Consider the following 19,510-nt stretch of genomic DNA (forward strand, 5'->3'; position numbering starts at 1 on the left):
CTAGGTCAGTGAGCTTCTAAGGAAACCATACTCCCTCAGAAATATATTGATGAATTCAAAATTGATGGGTTTCAAAAACAAGCTGATTTCAGTAATTCCCCGTATCTTAATCAGAGGCAACCAGAAAGTACTCACTGAGATTTCTGCTATACGGAAGGGAAATGCCGGGCTTATGAGACACAAACCCCCATGAAAAATAAAAAATAAGTCTTTCTTACAGGGTTGTGTAACTATCACCGGGATCCATTTCTAGAATTTTTCCATTGCCCCAAACAGAAACTTTGTACCCATCAAACTATAACTTTCTATTCTCTACTCCCCCTTTCTACCTCTGTGAAGTTTTCAATTCTGGGTACTTCATTAAAATGGAATCATACAATGTTTGTCCTCTTGTGCCTGGTTTCTTCTACTTAACATAATGTTTCCAAGGCTCAGACATGTGACATCGGTCAGAGTAGCCATTTATTGAATACCCAAAAGCCTACATCAAGATAGAATGAACTAGTTTACCACAGTTTCAGCTTATTTGGGTAAAAGGTAAGGAGACTATGATAAATGACATGTATTCTTCTCTGTTCATACCATATGGAGGGACATATACTTCAATGACATAGTATTTTTGCCACTTATGAGAAAACATCTTCTCTTTACATTTCACTTCCAACTGATCCGACCATGGAGGCAGCTGGTAAAATTCTGACTGCAAAGAAAAAACTTACATAAAAATCCCTGGACATCCTCTGGGCAGCCGTGATCTGGCCAGTCCGTATACTGCAAATGCCACACCGTCCTTTCCTGCCCAGACAAAAGGTGCTTGACTTTCAAGCCTGTGGTTGCATAGCAACCGGAATCTGTTCGGAACTTTGTGGTGACCTTGAACTTGCCGTAGGTGGCCGAGCTGTGCTTGGAACCCAGTTTGGGCCAGTATCGGTGGCTCTTGGTTCTTCCGCCTTCCTGAATCACACACAAAAGCAAAACTGGAAATAAGTCAGGGGAAGCTCTTATCCTCTTCATCTTAAAATCTGAGGACAGAGGAAATGCGAGTAGCTTCTAGGTCACGAATTCAGGGCACTGTGCAGTCTCCATCACAGGGGAGATCCCATGCATTGACGCTAAGAGCTAATAAGCTTCACGAGGGTAGTTACAGCAGGGAAATACTCAGAAGACTGACAACCGAGCTGCAGTCGCAGAAGAGCTAGTGGAGAGGGGCCAGAGGCAGGAACAAAATGGGGTCTATCTGTAAGGTTTGCACAGTTATGTCACTGGAGTGGGGGGTGGATCAGATGGTGGCCTGGAAGGAACCCCAGAGCAGGAAGTGGGAGGAGGCAGAGGAGGGCTGAGCAGTGGGCAGAACTGTGGGAGGAGCTCGGATGGCCCCCCCGACTTACAGGGCCACACACCCCCGGGGGGACACAAACGCTCCTGCCCTGACTCACCTGCTTGAACAGTCTTAAGTCTGAAAGACACCTGCCTCTTTTACTAACCAATCCTGTGAAAGTAGGTTGAGCTTCAATTTCTATCACTCCTGAGTGTCCAAGTGGATGACAAATTCCAAGAGACTCTAAGCCTTTGGCGGCCACACAGAGATCACCAGCCTTCGTGTCTGTCAGGCCGGCCTTCTGGTCACCCTTTCAGCTCAACTGCAACCTCCTCGGAGGGCCCATGGCTGTACATCTGATTGAAAGCAGCATCCCCACCACTCTCTATCCCATCCTCCCTTCCACTTCCTTCGTGGGTGGCTGTGACTCCTAATGAGCTTCCTTTATTTGTTCATTTTGTATGGTCCCTCCCACCAGGACAGAAGCTCCCTGGGGACAGGGATCACGCCTATCTTGTCGGCCACCATGCCCGGGAGATCAGCACAGATGACACACTACATTGAGCTGAATGAATCCCTTCCAGGAATGAGATTTGTAAGACGATAAAACAATTCTAGAGATTTTATGGAGAATTTACTCTTCATGGGAAGGTCATACGGGTCAGCTGAGAGAAGCACCACTGGCTTTAAAGGGCTTGAAGTGCCTTTCACCACTATCTTCTTAAGGGGCGGTTCTGGAAAGCAACTGCTCAGAACGGTCAATGAAGGAAACGTGTTCACTGCTCCCCACCCGTTAAAACTCTGTAGGAAGGGGGTATGCCTTACCATAGATACTGGTGAAAGACAGATGAAGCTGGTCCCTTAAAAGACTTCAAAACAGAAGTTAAAATTTCATGAAAGGAAGAGAAGGAAGGGGTTAAAATAAAAAAAAAAAAATGGAGGATGTGACAAGAGAAGAAACACAAAACTCCTTCCCTTAAAGGCGGCAAGCTCCGAGCAAACCACTAGGTTGAACAGTGCTGTGTGCCAGTTTTTATAACACCACGCAGAGTTCTCTAGTTACAACAGAAAAACTATGTTTGGCTTGGCAAAGACAGAAAAAGACTTTTTCTCCCTCTCTCCCCAAAGAATAGAGAGACCTCTACAGGAACAACAGTTTCTGGTCTCTTTTCAGCTGATAAGCATGAAGGCGTGTGGGGCTGGCTACGCCCGAGGTGGGGAACATGTGCCGATTTTCCCACAGCAGCCCCAAAGTTCTCCCTCAAATTCCAGGGGAAAGATGATTGCTTTGTTTGGCACACAAAAGTGAGCTGGCTGAACCGAAGTTTGGTTCTTATTTGTTTGATTGATTTTAGTTTATGGCAGTCTAAGGAAAAGCGCTAAAGAGCTGGATGAAAATGGGATATGACAATAAATTATCTTTGGGAAATAAAACAAGTCTATGTAGGAGAAGAGAAAAGAAATGGGTGCCAGAGAGAAAAAGGATTTGCAGAGAAATGGTGCTGTAGGAAGCAGGATGAGGCAGCGAGGTCACCAGATGCAGAGCCGATCTCTGGCCACTCCCCACCCCCGGGAACAGACAGCTGTACCCCCGGTGCCCTTACCTCTTCCGCAGTGACCATGGCGATCACGTTCGCTCCCTGCTCCCACACCATCTGCCAGAAGTCGTGACATGTGTGTGGCAGGGGCCCCTGAGTAGCTATGTAGTGCCATTCTGCCCCACCAACCACCACCTGGAAACCAAGGAAAGCAAGGGTAAATGAACCCCAAATCCAGGACAGCGTTACCTGCTGACCGTGGGTCCATCTGTCTCTACCTGAAAACCCCGGATAATATTTTTTTGGCCAAATGGGTTAGTGCCATTATCAAAAAGCCTGGTGACACATTCTCACATGAAAATACTTTTTGCCACTCAAGCCTATTAAAAGACACCTAATTTTTGTCTGTAATTTCAATTATATACAAACCAGTGAGTGTTAAAAACATACACACATTACATGACCCTAAGGCTGTGTATAGCCCAACAGAATTTGTTACAGAAACAATACTTGTGCTTACTATGTGCAATGTACTTTGATCGTTTCTATTCTTCCCTCTTCCCTATCTAGTCTATTTAAAACACACACATACAATTCCAAACTGGTCCTGATTAGTGATTTCACACCCCCCTATTATACTGGGATCCACAGTTTGAGGCACAGCACTCTCTGGCATCCTTTCAAACAATTAAAAAAAAAAAAAAAGTGTTCCATGGAATAACATCCCTTTGGAAGCGATGTCTTTGTACCGATGACCTGCTATGAACTGTGTCGTAAGCCTCCATCATTCCCGCTACTCCGCGGTGCCATATAGAGTGGAGGTGGCACAAATGCACTTAAATCAACAATACATGGTATTTGATTGTGAACTTCTCCCTTGTGCAGTACCACAGTATCCAAACAAACTTCGGAGTCATGAGATGATTTTGGATAATGAAAGCATTATCCCGTGCAGCTCAGGGTGATCTTGGGAGGCTAATTCTGCAGCTATTAAGTATCAGTGACAGAGAGTCATGAGGAAGTTGTGCCCAAAGTGTTGAAGGTCATGCTGTCAGGGTGAAACTGTGCCCTTTGGCGGGGGGTGGGGGGGGTGCATTTTTTCTGTGTTCCTTTCCATTCCTGTGCAAAGTCAGGCCTCCTTAGACGTCCACCAGTGCAAATCTCCGGATAGTTCTTGGAGCATGAAGTGATCATTGTTTGAAACTTTTTCCCCTCATTTATTTTATGAAACTATATACTAACTGGATTCCAACAAAAACAATGTCAGTTATTGTCTCATTACACAAGACATGTTTAGGTCAAAAACTGGCAAGCAAAATCCATTTTCCAAGTACTGGTGGGAGATAACATTCATATATTGGCTGGCTGGCCAGGAGTTTCGTTTATCTGTGGAACTGTGATTTTAGACATTAGCCTCTCTGGCACCCAACATATAGGAACCATAAATACTTCCAGAGTATGCGGCTGCCTGGGGCCTTTCAGCAAATTCCAAGTATTGACAGGAGGGCATTAAAAACTGCATTAAAAACACAACAACCAATGCTACTGAGGTAGATTTCACAGATGTGATGATTCTACCTCTGGAGCAAATCAATCTCTGCTCTGTGTTAATAGCTGCTTGGAACCCAGGGAGAAAACATTGGCAAGATATACAACTCTATTCCAAAAACACAAGGACAAGTTCTTGCAAGCTCTATGGGTCTATTAAATGCACCCATGTCTAACTCAGATCCACAAGATGAAATGTAAGCCTCGGAGAATAGAGAGAAAGGGGATGCTTCTGTTAACAATACCCAATGGGCAAGAGCAGATGGAAAATGGTGAAGGATATTTGGCCCAAAGAAGAAGATAGCACAGTATAGCTATGTCAGATTCCAAAGACATTCTATCAAGGAGCAGCTGTGTGATTTTTATCTTTGTTTGGTTCGTTATTTTGGTTATTATTTCATAATCTAAATTAAGCCCAGGAAACTGACTAGTGTCCGTTTACGTGAGAGTTTCCTGAGGTTCATTTTTTATAGTTTTAGTTTTCACTCTCAAAAATTAAACTAAAGTACCCAATATGATCCACAATTGTTACTCCTTTACATTTTTTGACAGTACTTTCTGGTACTTAAAAATATACATGTAGTTGTCTATGCTCCGTGTACAAAACCCCTCCATCCAACCACAGTATTCTTTTCCTATTCTGTCCTGCAACTATTTGATGGATACAGGCACCAGACATCTGGCTGTATTTTAGAAGCTCAAAGGAAGCTACCAAAAATTCAGCTACAGTTGGAAAGTCCAATGAAGAAAGGAAATAACTCCAACAAGGCCAGAAACAGATTTATAAGGTTATGATCATAAAGGACTATTAACATGAACTGTGTATTATTTAAAAACATCCTGCTGTAATATTAGTATATGAATAAATTCTCCCACTTTGGAGGTCAGTGCATTTACAGTGACATTCTAAGCAACTATGTTCTGTTACTAGGAAGACTGAGGAAGGTAAGCCATTTAGAAAGCATTTAACCATATATATACACATGTATCTAGGACTCTAAATTCTAGCTGGGGTCGAGCTACGCTAATTTTAAAGTTGATGAAATACTGAGATGTGAAGATTTGAAGTATCTGAAATACCAACAAAAAATTTAACGATATTCATGCACTGAATAATGCAGTCAATCTTGCAAGAGTCACTATCAACCACACCTTTCTGGCTTGTGTTTAAATGAATCCACTCTTCTAAATAACATGCAAATTTGGGACCTTAGCAGGACAGCACATAACCGGTAGAAGTACCAGGGAGAACTGGTAAGTTTCCGTTGCTCCTGAACATCCTAAAAACTTCACTGACAGGAGAAATACAACGCCTGCAACTTCCAAAGTCTCCATCATGTGCTAATTACAAACTGAAGAGGACAATCCTCAGCTTTTCCCTGTGAGCATTAGGGAGAGTTATAACTCAGGAAAAAGTGAAACCCTCTGCGGTGAGCAGGCTGCAGAAATAGCTGACCTGAGGTTTTCCCTGAGGCTGCGAGGCTTCCTTCTCTCTGCAGAGACAGACATGCCCTTCCAGCTGACTGAGACGCACAGGAGTTCAAACCACTCCCTCGGGGACTGGGGACAAGCCAAGATGCTCAGCCGGAGCCTTACGATTTTTTTTTCTCCCTGCATTTTTGCCCCTAACCCAGCGATCTTCCTCAAGCCTCCCCAACACACTCCCCTTCTCACCTTGATGTGGGAGGCATTAATGTAACCTGTGTTATTCTCTTTGGTCGGGATCAGCTCCACTCTGTTCTCCTCATAGGGGACCACTTCGCGGATGCGGCTTCGCTCGGCGTTTTCGGGCAGAGCAGCCGTGCTGAAAATGCCGTTCGCCTTCTTCTTTGGAATCTGCTCGTATTCTGTGAACACCATTCCCTCTTCTAGCTTTTTCTTCAGGGTTCTGAACTGCAACAGAAATTAACCTTCAGCTCTCTGGATTACCTTATCCAAAAACTCCCAAGTCAGATTCCTTTAAATATCTGCAGTGATCGTGTTAATAAGCAGTTTCAGGACATACAATGAATGTTTGATTATTTCGGTCTCCTTATTTACCATATTGCTAGTTTCTCTGGCCTAGTAACCAGTTTCCTTCTCACTCATGCTTTAAACAGAACCGGTCAGTAAGGCCAGGCAAGAACTGAAATTCAACATCACTATTTTCGTTATTAACACCTCTGTTTAAAGTCCTAGTGATAAGAAGAATGTTCATCTCAATTATCCAAACATCATCCTTTTCTCCACTTCCAGAGCGGTTTTTTTTTTTGAGCTAAATTTAAGATGGTACTGGTCCATAGTTCCCTAGTTCTGAGGATGAGATTCTGTCTTTTATTTTTCCCATGGCCAAACTAATTATACAAACATGGTATTCACTGGATTAAATGGGGATTCCTCTAAAGTCCCTTCTGCCTTTAAAACCTTTCTAATACTTCATATATGCTGACAGAAATCTAAAACAGGAATGGTACTAGCACTCTATTAAATTTACACGTTTCGGGGTGCCTGGGTGGCTCAGTTGTTAAGCGTCTGCCTTCGGCTCAGGTCATGATCCCAGGGTCCTGGGATCGAGCTCCGCATCGGGCTCCCTGCTCGGCGGGAAGCCTGCTTCTCCCCCTACCCCTCCCCCTGCTTGTGTTCCCTCTCTCGCTGTCTCTCTCTGTCAAATAAATAAATGTCTTAAAAAAAATTTTTTTTACACGTGTTTCTTAACAGGACAGGAATTTCAGGAACTAAAGGAACACCTTTCTTCACCTCTAAAACACTACCATGGATCTTCTTCCTGCTTTTCAAAACCAAAGTTCTCACAATGCATTATCCTAACAATGATAAATCAGCCACCTTTACAGCCAAACAAGGGGATGGTCTATTAAAAGAATCCTTTAAGTGTTTGGGTAAGATAATCACTCCCTAAGAAAGGGTTCACAAAATTCATAGAGGTTTGAGACCTACAACAATGGCTTAACTTCTTCGTTTTGCAAAAACAGAAACAGGCCCAAAGAAACGGAATGACTGGACCAAGGCCACGCAGCCTGTTAGGGGCTGGTCCCGTTATGCAGGCATCGTGATGCCGACTCGACAAAGAAACTGGAGATGCTGGAAAGAATCAATTTAATACAATGCACACACCGGGTCTTGCTAAGCTCAAACTGGAGAATTAATTCATCAAACAAACCTTAGTGCTGGCATGTTTGGGCAAGGAGAGAGCTCTGGAATCCCAAGACCACAGAGCATGAATCACACATTTGACAAGCCCAGCGCTTACCCTCTCATCCATGGGAACTCGGGTGGCATCAGCTCGACTCTCTTCCCGCCCTGAGACCCGGGCAACCGAGAGTCCATTCAATGCTGCCAACATGAGCGGCCGCTTCTGCGCCTCCAGACTTGCCATCTTCTGCTTCTCTAGATTCTTGTGGCAAGAAAAGGCATGTTCTCATTGTTTATTATATGGGTAGAATGCTGGAATGTGTTTTAATCTCCCCAAATCTGTAACTCCCCAGCCAAGGAATGCAGACAATCTACCATTAGTGGGGCAAATTCAAACACAGCCTTCCCATTATTCCCACTGTGCTGTGGAAGCCAGTTCCTCCGGGACTCCTGAGCTTTTATCTAAAAATGGATGAATGAATGAACTAACAAACAAACAAGTAAGAGCAAAGACTCCATGCAAATACCCCCCTGTCGTGGGGCCCACTCAAAAAGGAAAAAAAGAAAAAAAAAAGCAAAACTGTGTACTAGCAAGACACTTCCGGAAGGTAAGGGCTGAAGGAAGACAGGACGAGGGAAAGAGAAAAAGCATCATGAACAATCCAATCCAGTCACAGTGATGGACCTTTTATACAGATTAAGTGATAAAAAAATCTATAAACATTGTTGGCTGCATTGTTAAGAAATCTAGATTCATAAGCCATAAAGAACAACCTTCCCAAGTTTCCATTCTGAGGGACTGAGATGGAGGATGTCAATCCTATATTGAAGCTTTGGTCCCTGGGATACCATCCCCGGTACGAGGGCTGATGTGGGTTAGCAGACTTGCCAAGACCAAAGTCTGTGGTCATCTAACATGATCCATGAGGCATCACCCCTCCTGCTGTGTCCAAAAGGCCTCAAGGAATGGGCACCATGGCTCCCAATGACCAGGGTGGGACTGAATGGGACACAGCTATGGAAAAATATGGATTTGGGGGCTAAGCAGCCCATTCTGGGAAAGGGTTGGAGGTCAATGCGTGGCCCCTGTTTGTGGCATTTTGATTTCCTCTCCATCCTCACCTGCATCAACATTCTGAAACTCGATCAGTCAAGGTTCTGGTTGTTATGTCTACTGCTGTGCTTTCTTGTGCCCCCTAAACGGACTGAGTTATAAAAGAAATCTCCTTTTACTCAGGCTAGCCAGTGAGAGCATTTCCCAAAAATAGTTTTGTCTTAGAAGGCAGAAGAATAGCAGAACTTCCTAAAGCATACGAGCAGAGGAGTTAAACAGCATTTAAGATTTTGATCCTAACAGAAGTGAAACCGTTCTGTAGATTCCTTTGGCTGCCACAGGTGAAGGGGGTCATCTTATCCCTGGTTTCTCTTCAAGGCTTAAGGTGTTTTGTTTTTTTTTCCTGAGTCTATCATTTAAAAAGTTACTCCCCCGAGAGGTGTGGTGATGGAGCCATGGTGCTGGTGGAGGACAAAGGGTTAGCGGATTATTCCAAGTGTTGGGGGACGGGCGGGCATTAGAACCCCACATGCATCCCATCAGCCTCTCAATGTCACCTAGTCAGAACGGAGCTCTGGCCCTTCTGAGTGACGGCCGCCAATAAGATGCTTCATCCAGTGACAGGACCGACCCAGCAGACAAACTAAAGGAACATCTCAGAGGAAGACTAACTGTGGGAAAGTGAGAAAAGGCGGATTTCACCTTCAGCCAAAAGAATGGCCCTGGCCTCTCAATCCCAGGAAGATTTTGAAGATTCCAGATTTCAATTTTGGGCTTTTGTTCGTCTGCTTATTAGTCTGTGTCTGTGAGAAATAATTTTTTCCCCATCACCTCTTTTAAATGGGAACATTTCACTTCCTTTGCAAAATTCTGAGAAAAGCAATCATTTTGGGGAAAAAAAAGTCCCTAAGGTCCTCCAAACAATCCTTCTGCTTCCTTCCCATCTGTACCATAAGGTGACACTAACGAGGCCTAAGGCAAAAAGTAACTAACATGTCTTTCTCAGGAAAGGATTACTAGTTACCTACTGAAAACCGAAACCCCAGCGATAAACGACTTCTCTTAGTTCCTTCTCACCTATCCTATCAGCTTGTTACCAGAGATAAAAAATAAGTAACCCAAAAATCTGATTTGGCCTTTTCTGTTCCTGGCACCCGATTTGGGGTTCAGGGGCTACGAACAGTGAAATGTGCTCACGGCAGCAGAAGCCGGAAGGAGGACCCTACCACAACGGCGGGCCTGAATCATCCATCAATTGGACAAGTGCTTCCAAAATTATGGAGAGTTGCCCACAGGGCACATTCTCACCATACCTGTCCCCCTCCAGTTCCCCTTTGGTTAAATTTTCTGTTTTCTTATCCTAGAGAAGCCTGGACAGCTTTCTCCATTCTTACCCATTCCTAACAAGCCAGGCACAAGCCGCCCACGGTGGGGAGGGCAGAAGAGCATCTGAGATGTGGGAAGGGCACGGGGGTGCGGGGGGAGGGAGTTTCTTGATAAAAAAGAGCAGATGGAGAACCATCCCAACCTTCAGAGCCACTCACTGACACAGTGGCTCACTGAAGAACCTCCTAGTCCTTCTCTAAGGTCAAGACACCAGCCAAGGGCAGCAGTCCCTGAGCTCCTGAGTATATATAATTTGGGGGGGGAAAAAAGAGTCAATGGGAAAATGAAGTAGGGATGGGGTAATGATGTTCCTGACCTACAATTAAGGGGTGAAATCAGTTATTTGCTATTATCCATATGGATGGGGTGGGAGAGCACGCAGGAAAAACAGTGGACACTCCCTTGCTTCTCTGTGATGATGCATGAAGCTCTGTGTAGGGAGTCAGAACCATGGGTATGGATCCAGGGTTTTGATGAACACAGGTAACGAGAGGAGAGGATGAAGATGACCACCATGAAGCTACGGGACCATGTAGGTGTCAATAAACATCAAATCAGCAAGGGAAACAGCAGAGCCGAATGCTCGAACTGACAGGTTCTTGAGTTGTGGTAAAGGAGCCCCTGGGGCCAAGACATGCTGAAAATCCATTTCTACCAATGCATGACTTTTTCCAAGCTGGGAAAGCTCTCCCCCATGGCGCCACCCCCGTGTTTCCTTCCATCCCCCAGCCAAATGGTTTTATTGGCCAGAGGCACAAGCACATCTTTCACAATTTCCCTCTAGGTTTGCAAAAAGTGGAAAAATTTATGCCTGTACCAAATTCTTAGCGCTACTCTACTCAGGGCCAAATCGGAGCTGCTGGGAATGTTCTGAAAATTTGTCTAAAGTAATAATGTTGCTACAGGGGCACCTGGGTGGCTCAGTCGTTAAGCATCTGCCTTCGCTCAGGTCATGATTCCAGGGTCCTGGGATCGAGCCCCACATCGGGCTCTCTATTCCGCGGGAAGCCTGCTTCTCCCTCTCCCACTCCCCCTGCTTGTGTTCCCTCTCTCGCTGTGTGTAAAATCTTTAAAAAAAATTTAAAAAATAATGTTGCTACAGATTAGATCCCTGGACCCCAAAACGTGGCTTCCTTAAAACTTCTGCCTTTGGGCGCCTGGGTGGCTCAGTTGGTTAAGCGACTGCCTTCGGCTCAGGTCATGATCCTAGAGTCCCGGGATCGAGTCCCACATCGGGCTCCCTGCTCGGCAGGGAGTCTGCTTCTCCCTCTGACCCTCCTCCCTCTCATGCTCTCTGTCTCTCATTCTCTCTGTCTCAAATAAATAAAAAAAAACAAAAAAACAAAAAAACCTTCTGCCTTTAACTGTTCTCTCAGCTTGATTACCCACTGGGGTGCAGGGAGACTTATAAAAGAAGGGAGTCTAAGAACCCCCTCGAAGCAAATTTTAACTTGGCAGCCACTCTGGAGTTCCTAAGTGCCAGCTACCTTACGGTAGAGATGTGGTACCTGCAGAGGAGAAGTCAAGGAGGGTCTGCTTAGTTGTAATGAAATGATTTTGCACTTTTTAAGGGAGTGAAAATTTCCAGAACAAGCAGCAATGGTAATCTGAAGTTTTTTTTTAAAGTTTTAAAGTAGCAACAACAGGCTCAGTCAGTGAAACATCTGACTCTTGGTTTCAGCTCAGGTCATGATCTCAGGGTCGTGGGATAGCACTCAGCTCGAAGTCCCCTTGAGATTCTCTCCCTCTCCCTCGGCCCCTCCCCCCGCGCTCTCTCTCGCTCTAAAATACAATGAATAAATAAAATTTTAAAGTAGCAACTACAATCTATCAATTTCCTCATTAGGAGATAATTCACTTCGTTGATTTGTGTGTGCACCTGTTACCTACACACTCCTGCTCTGGCAACAGACCTGGTTCCCAGCTGGTACATAGCTGAATGACAGTTACTTATGTCTAATATCAGGCATCTTCAAATGTTGTCAGTGTGTGTAGATACATGTGTGTATTCACACACACGTGTGTGAATTCTGATAGAATGAGCTTAATTGGGAACTGAAGCTCAATGGTGAACTTGCGAGTTTACTGCAGTGTTCGTGGTTTGTGTTGAACATCTGTTGAAAGAAAATCTGAAAATAAGGCTGGACACATCATGGTCCAGTCAATGCTGGTGAGCCATCCTGACAGAGATCTCCACACAAAGCTATGCTCTGAAGGGATGCTGCTCTCTTACACTATCTAATCGGGGAAAAATGCTTCCCCTGGAAGAACCAACAAGAGAGGTAGGAAGGAGAGCTCCTAGCAGCTCACACAACAGCGTAAGTGACCCTGAATAAAGAGCATGATGCTGGCCTGGACTCCGTCCCGAAAACCAGCCTGCAGCATGCTGACTCCATGACGGCGCTGGGTGCCAAGTACACCAATTAGAAGCCCTGAATGAACACGGAAAATTTAGCTGAAAGAGTAAAACACAAAGTTTTGTGAAAGAAAATAGTGCCTGATGAAATGCCCACGGATTCTCCAACTCCCCAACACATGCCCTGGATAAGCCCCGCACCTTCTCCAGTGCCCAGCATCCGGGTGCTTTCATGCTCTGAGTCATGGCAAAGGAGCAGAGGAGGCTGCGATTGGGGGGGGGGCGCCAGACTCTGCCCTGGGAGAGCAAGACACTTACCCTGAGGGCCATCTCTCTCTCTACAATGCTGTCTTCCAGGGAGAACATCTCGGACACAGGTCTCTCCTTCACAGGCTCTTTTTTGACCCGCTCCTTCACGCTCGTCAGGTCGGGTTCAGAGATGGACGGACCGAGGGAAGGCCCAGCCACGGCCAGCTGGTCAGCTCGGGAGACACTGATGGCCTTGGCCGGCCCGTGTCTCAGGACCCTGGCCCTGGCCATGGCAGGAGGCAGGCTGACCTGGTCTTGCCTCAGCGCCCCATTGCTAACACTCTTCCTTGGGCCAGGGTACTCGGGTGGGGGTTTGTTTGGGATCCGGGCCAAGGCTGCCTGTAGCTGGGCACTGTACCCAATCTTCTCCCGAAGCACGGGGATCTGGGGCACCGATCCCGGGGCCTCCTCCTCCTCCTCCTCCTCGCTCTCACTGCTGTGGATCAGCATGGTGGCATCCGAGAAAGTCTTCTTGTGGTGGTAATGGGGAAGCTGGTGAGCCTCGTGGCTCCCCGGCACCTCCTCGGGGGGCCCCTGCTCCCGGAGGGTGTTTCGGCGAGCCATGGGGATATTGAGCGACTTCAAGGTCATGGCTTCCATGCCCCGCACCATGCTGCTCATCACCTCCAGGCTGTGGCGCTTATTCACCGTGCCGTGGTGCTTGGTGGCCGTGAGGGGCTCGCTCACCTCCTGGAGAGACTGGTGCACCACCGGGGAGCTGTCCTCTTGGAAGGTCTTCACGGAGAGCTGCACTTTGCGGGTCACCAGGTCAGGGCTACTGCCGCTGACGTACCTGTGCCGGTGGCTGGCGAGGTCCGGGGTGCTGGTGGCAGGGCGTGGCCGCGGGTAGGGGGGTGGCGGCCTGGAGAGATAGTTTTTGAGCATATGGGCCGTGTTGTAGTTCTGCGTGCCTTGCAGCTGCATGTTGGCCAGCTCCGGCGTGCTCACCGTGTGGGAGATGGCACTCGCCCCTGGCTTGCTGGGCACCATGCTGCTCTTTGGGTTCATCTGGTCAGACGGACTGACGAGTTTGTTACCGTAGCCTCCCTGTGGCCCATAGGGGACTGTGTAGGGGTGCCTCTCCCGCATCTCGGGCTGGCTGTACACCAGATCCTCTGGCTGGTTGTAGGCATGCGTGTTGATGATGTTGAGGTTTCGCAGAGACTGGCTCTGGCTGTCCGCGTGCACGACCCCCCTCTTCATCTGCCGCATGACGGTCTCATAGTCGGGCGTCGGCCGGTAGGATGGCACGATGATGGCGCTGTGCCGGTGGCTAGGGATGTAGTCCGCCCGCATGATGTCACTGCCCGGGATACTGAGGTTGGAGGACACGGGAGAGGCCTGGATGAACGTCTGGGAGCAGCTGAGGGAGTTAATGCTGTGAGCACTGCACACGCTGCCATTGGTGATGGCGCCGTTTAGATAGTTCAGGTCCAGGCTGTTGTGGGAGTTGCGGTATAAGGCTTCTTCATTCCCGGGGACAATGCTGTCTACAGGAAGGCAAACGAAGGCGCGTGAGCCTCCCCATCATCCTGCCTCAACTTCCTTCATCCTCACCCTCGGGGTGTGATTTTTACAAGTCATTAAAAGCGAAATCCTGTGGTCTCCCCCCACATATTCCATGGGAAAACGAGTAACTCTTGGGTGGGATGCCAACATACAGGAGGAACACTTTAAACCATACTAACAAGAAAAAGGGAACCTAACCAAAGGGAACTAAGCACATTTGGATTAGTCATCACCTGGCTCCGTTCTCGATTTTGCCATGAGCTCTGCAATCAGGCACCAACAATGGCCCTCATGGGGGGTAAACCGGTCTTCCTGCACAGCGTCCAGCAACAGAGGACTGGATACTGGGGCCAGGAAGGCAAGAACTTTAACAGGGCAACAGATTTGACGTTACTGAGTACCTGAGGCTCATGCTCTTGACGGCAGTGGAAAAGGTCCCCTTACCTGAGGGATGGCTGAGCATTCATTAAGACACATTAAGTGACGCAGCCAGGACGTCAGCATGCATGGCTAGTTTGTTCTGATCAGCAACCAGAGGAGGCAAAATCAGAATCAGGGGTTCTTTTAGCCACTGCCTAAAACTCTCCTCTAGAATCGGTTTCCTCACCGAGGTCAATTCACATTAAAATTAATAATACCTTAAGGAGGTATCCAAAGGGATAAAGAGTAGATTTCTAACGTCAGGCCCATTCCAGGTACGTACCCATGTGCACACACACACACACACACACAGAGGCAACCTCTTGCTGAGACACTTTTTGGTAGGCGAAGTACATTCATTTTCACACTATGGATTTAAGCATGAGCAAAGTAGAGGAAGACAAGGCAGAAAGGCAAACAAAACAAAACACCCCCACCAACCAGAAAAGGTGGCTGAAAACACTCAGCTGCCTGAAGAGGAGTATGGTCCCAGACCAGATGAGATGAGCTGGGTAAGAAAAACCAGCAAAACACAGAGACAAAGGTGTCCCCCTTCTCCACCTCTAGTGGGGTTTCACGCTTTCCCACAGAAGCAGGGCAACTCTGCTAGTCTGCTTATAAAAAGCAGTGTTCTTTAAATAGTCTCGATTATCTAAGTTTCCATACTCACACTGATAGCACAGAGAGATTCAAAATAGGCGGCAGACGGTAACACAGAAACTAATTATCCATTTAACAGATTGTCAACATCCAAGTTTAATATCATTCCTTTTCTGCAATGCAGTTTAGTGTAATGATGAAGAGCCCTAGCTCTTAACACCAGTTTTCCTCTCCAAGTTCCTCCAACACTCCTTCTGTATCCCACTTTCTGTATCTGCAAAATGGAATAATGGTACCTATTGCATGGGTTCGAGGATTAAATGAAATAATACGTTGCAAGGGTTTAGCACACTGCTTAGGGAGAGGAATTGTCCTATAAACGTTAATTGTGATTATTATAATCATTATTATTGGAATGAATTTTTCTCACACATCTTGCATGGTGGTGTTTGGGGGAGAAAAAGAGGAAGAAAACAGATGTAGTCAGAGGCAAGAACAAGTGCACAGACAACTGGCAAGCAATAATGTAAAAGAGGAGTTGAGAGGATTTGTGCCTTTCTTTTAAGTATTCTGGACGCCTGTATTCTCTGTCCCCATGAGAGCCCAGTTGACTGTTCCAAGCTTTCCGACAGGGGCAGTTCCATTGGGCTTACTGTCCCTCTCTCTTCTCAAAGCCCACTTACCAGAGGCAGGAGGAAAAGGAACTTGCCCCCTGCCTTCTCCCAACTCCCCTGGCAGCCAATTCTGGAAAAATTTTCCTCTCGGGGGCCAATGACATGCTATGCCTTTCATAAATCGAAGCTGCTGCCTCTTGTCATTCAGACAATGACAAAGTCAAAACAAAAGTATGACTGTCATCTAACAAAGAACTAATATCATCTTTACTGCTCACAGGTCCTCAACTTTTCGTCTGAAGAAGGGAAAACGGCAAGCCCGTTACCTTGTGAAGTATGCGTTTCCGAGTAGTGTTCCCCACACTGGATGTGCATGGGAGGCAAGATGTACGGCTGCTGTCGGGGCTGAAAGAGAGAACACGACAAAGGTGGGAAGGCCACGGCACAAGGGGCGGCAGACGCTCGCTCGCAGGGAACCCGCCCATCACTCACCCACACCTGCAGGGAAGCACCTGCCTGTCCGCCCTTGACCCATCCCTCTTTCGCTCATCTGTACCCCCGCGTCTCCTCACTAAGTTTAGGACTGGAGAAACAGGAAAGGGAGGAACAGGGAGGCTGGTTCAAGGTGGGAGAGATAAAGAGGCTACAATGAACGTATCTTCTATTTCCTGATACGCTTGCAAAACTCCCAATGCCTTTTTTCAGGAGTAACTCAGAACATGGATATTATTCTCTTCTACCTAAGAAATAGTGAGACTGGGGCACCTGGGTGGCTCAGTCATTGGGCGTCTGCCTTCAGCTCAGGTCATGATCTCAGGGTCCTGGGATCGAGCCCCGCATTGGGCTCCCTGCTCTGCGGGAAGCCTGCTTCTCCCTCTCCCACTCCCCCTGCTTGTGTTCCCTCTCTCGCTGTCTCTCTCTGTCAAATAAATAAAATCTTAAAAAAAAAAAAGAAATAGTGAGACTATGGGGGAACTCTCATTCATTCTATTCAAAGTTGTCTGTACCTATGACCCTCGTTCACAACACCACATCAATCTCCAATAGGGACGGGGGAGTGTTGAGCTGGGTCCACTTGCAAACTCATGTAAAAATCTGAAAGGTGATCCACAACAGTAAGTGTGTAGTTCTCAAGACCACCTATGGACCTTCCCATTGTAGAACCCAATGTGGGAAGGTGTTGCAGGGAATTCAGTTGAACCATCTCCCTGCCCCCGCTTCAGTGAAGAATCTTTTCCAAGAGATTCTTAAAGATGGCCATTTAAGCCTCAATCTGATTGACTTCCTGCTGTAGGCAAGGGTAAACTCCAAGGGGAAAAAAAATGCTTAGACAGGTTCAATATTTGGTAAGCCAAGTAAGGAAATATGATTAGTTGCTAATGGTGATCTAAAACAAGACACTGAACCTGAGTAGGTCACAGCTTCTTGTCAGTCAAATCAGGCCTCTTCCCCCACCCCACCACAAACAATATCCATTTTATTTATATATTGGGGTTCCAGGTGAGAACTTGAAGAAAAAGCTTTGATACTAAAAAAAAAAAAAAATCTTTTAAAAAAACTTTAAGCTTGTAAACCACCAAACAGGATATCTTATATTTCTATTTGATTATTTTAAAATTAGCCTTATGGATACTGGTTTAAATGTTACTGCTCTAGGAAAGAAGTTGAGATCAAGCCAAAAAACCCAAAGCCAGCAGGGGTCACACTTTGTCAGAAGCCCTCAGTGAAAGAAGAGCACTCTCCAGAATCGGAAGCTGGGTGGGTAACTCATCTCCCATTTCCTCTGCCCCAAACAATGCTTAAGCATCAAAAGGGCAAATAAAGAAGGTGATGAAGACAAGAGACCCAAACATTAAAGAGAGTCAAGACAGAAGAAATAAAGAACCGAAATTAATCTAAGAAATTAGGTCATGCTAACAAAGAAGAGGTGCTGTGTAGGTATCGGCTTTTCTAAATATTCCCAAATCTCCCTTTGGCTGGTTTTTGCATCACAATTTTAAAATATTTTTCCTCTTCATGGTAATGCATAATTCAACTCAGTTTTTCCAGAGTGGGACAGCCAGTTTTGAGGCTTGAAACAAACAAACAAACAAACAAAACAAAAACAGCGGGGAGGGATTCAGAGGAGGTAACAGGAACACACGGTAAAGCACAGTTGGCTTGCTGCCTTCTCTCGCTTATTTAAAAAAAAAAAAATCCAATAAGTAAGTGACTGTTTATGAACTTGCATAAGTGTACAGCAAAACACAAAATAGTGAATCCTCCAAATACCATTTCAGGATATTATTTATTCCGTATTTCTTATATATATATTACATATATATAATGCATATTATTCTATTTCTTTCCAGACCTGCTAATACAGAAACAAGTGAGATGCCAAAACATAAGCAGCAGAAGGGCAAGGAAAAAAAAAAAGCAGTCCTGGTTATCAGCAAGGAAGCCAAAAAGGGACCACGTCACTCATCCACTCATCCCAGGGAACTCCTGGTGAAATGGTTTAAGACTAAAGGGTACAGGAAAGAGGGAAGCCTTGAATTTAGCTTCCTGAAGACTGTCTTAAAGCCTCTTTATCTTCTCTAGATAAGATGAGATCCAATCACAAGACAGCATTACAATACTTTGTCCTCATGGTGTTTCACGGACATAAGTGAAAAATTATCTCCCTAATGACATGTGGACTCTAAAGAAAAAATAAAAATAACATTCACAAAGGAGGAACATAAAGAAGCCAGTGCCGTGAACAAATCTATTAATGCCACAAGGGAAAAGCCCAAAGTGACCCTCTAGATCTCCAAGGTGAGGGCCACTTGTGAGATATTGTACATGATAACAAGATTAATAATATTCATGTGGGGACTTAGGAATGTGATGACATAATGGTGCAACTCCAGAATTCTAAAAGTTCATTGTCTATGCATCTCCCAGAAAAAAATCCTCAAAACTTTCCTTTTAAAAGACAAGTTAAAGATGTGCTATAGGGTATACGTTATATATGAGGAAAAATTCAATTTTATTCTATCATCTCGAATGCTCACTAAAAAATTTTAAAGGTCACATGTTTATTTTGATTTTGTGTCAGACATCACAACCTAAAACATAAGAATTATAGCTTAAAACAAGTAGATACTTTAAAGGAAGCCAACTCTCCTGGATCTTTCTATGATATTATCCTTAAATCATCCTCAAAATAAAACACAGCCTAAGACAGAACATATGACTGAAATCAGAGTTGTGTTTCCTTATTCAGAAGGAGTTTTTTTAAAAAACTAGTGTTAGATAGAAAAGTAGATCAATTCAGTAGATCAATATTGTTGACCTTAAAATTAAAAGATGTGCAATTAATCTTCTCTACCAAATACCCTACCTGAGACCATCAACAGTAAACTCATTCAATTTGGGTTCATTTAAAAAGCACTTTTTGTTTCCTTTTCTTTTTTTTTTTTTTTTAAGAGAGGGAAAGGCGGAGGGGGAGAGGGAGAGAAAGAATCTTAAGCAGGTTCCACATCCAGCACAGAACCCGATGTGGGGCTCGATCTCACAACCCTGAGATCATGACCTGAGCCCAAATCAAGAGTCGGATGCTTAACCGACCGAGCCACCCAGGCTCCCCAGAAAGCAATTTCTGTCTAGTTTATTAAGATCTATCTATGGGCAGTGAATACTAAAGAATTCGTGGAGCTTGTAACTGAAGACATGTCTGTATTTAACAACCAGGAACAGTGAGTG

The 19,510-nt window shown here is 45.5% G+C and overlaps 1 protein-coding gene across 7 annotated transcripts in view; it reads right to left on the minus strand.

Moving 5' to 3' along the window:
* PTPN14 (protein tyrosine phosphatase non-receptor type 14) overlaps positions 1–19,510 on the minus strand; it is a 177,185-nt gene that overhangs the window by 8,735 nt on the left and 148,940 nt on the right. For all 7 annotated transcript variants that reach the window (XR_010412293.1, XR_010412292.1, XM_064594176.1 and 4 more), the window contains 6 exons: positions 16,108–16,186; positions 12,648–14,128; positions 7,652–7,795; positions 6,079–6,297; positions 2,923–3,051; positions 720–954 (listed from right to left, as the gene is read on the minus strand). Coding sequence is in view for 5 of the 7 variants with exons in the window: in XM_064594176.1 (XP_064450246.1) it covers positions 720–954; positions 2,923–3,051; positions 6,079–6,297; positions 7,652–7,795; positions 12,648–14,128; positions 16,108–16,186 (2,287 nt within the window). In the remaining 2 variants the exon portion in view is untranslated. The remainder of the gene's footprint in view (positions 1–719; positions 955–2,922; positions 3,052–6,078; positions 6,298–7,651; positions 7,796–12,647; positions 14,129–16,107; positions 16,187–19,510) is intronic.

Source organism: Mirounga angustirostris, unplaced genomic scaffold (genome assembly GCF_029215605.1).
Source record: "Mirounga angustirostris isolate CCGP_5_RB_7025 unplaced genomic scaffold, mMirAng1.0.hap1 SCAF_6, whole genome shotgun sequence".
Classification (NCBI taxonomy): domain Eukaryota; kingdom Metazoa; phylum Chordata; class Mammalia; order Carnivora; family Phocidae; genus Mirounga; species Mirounga angustirostris.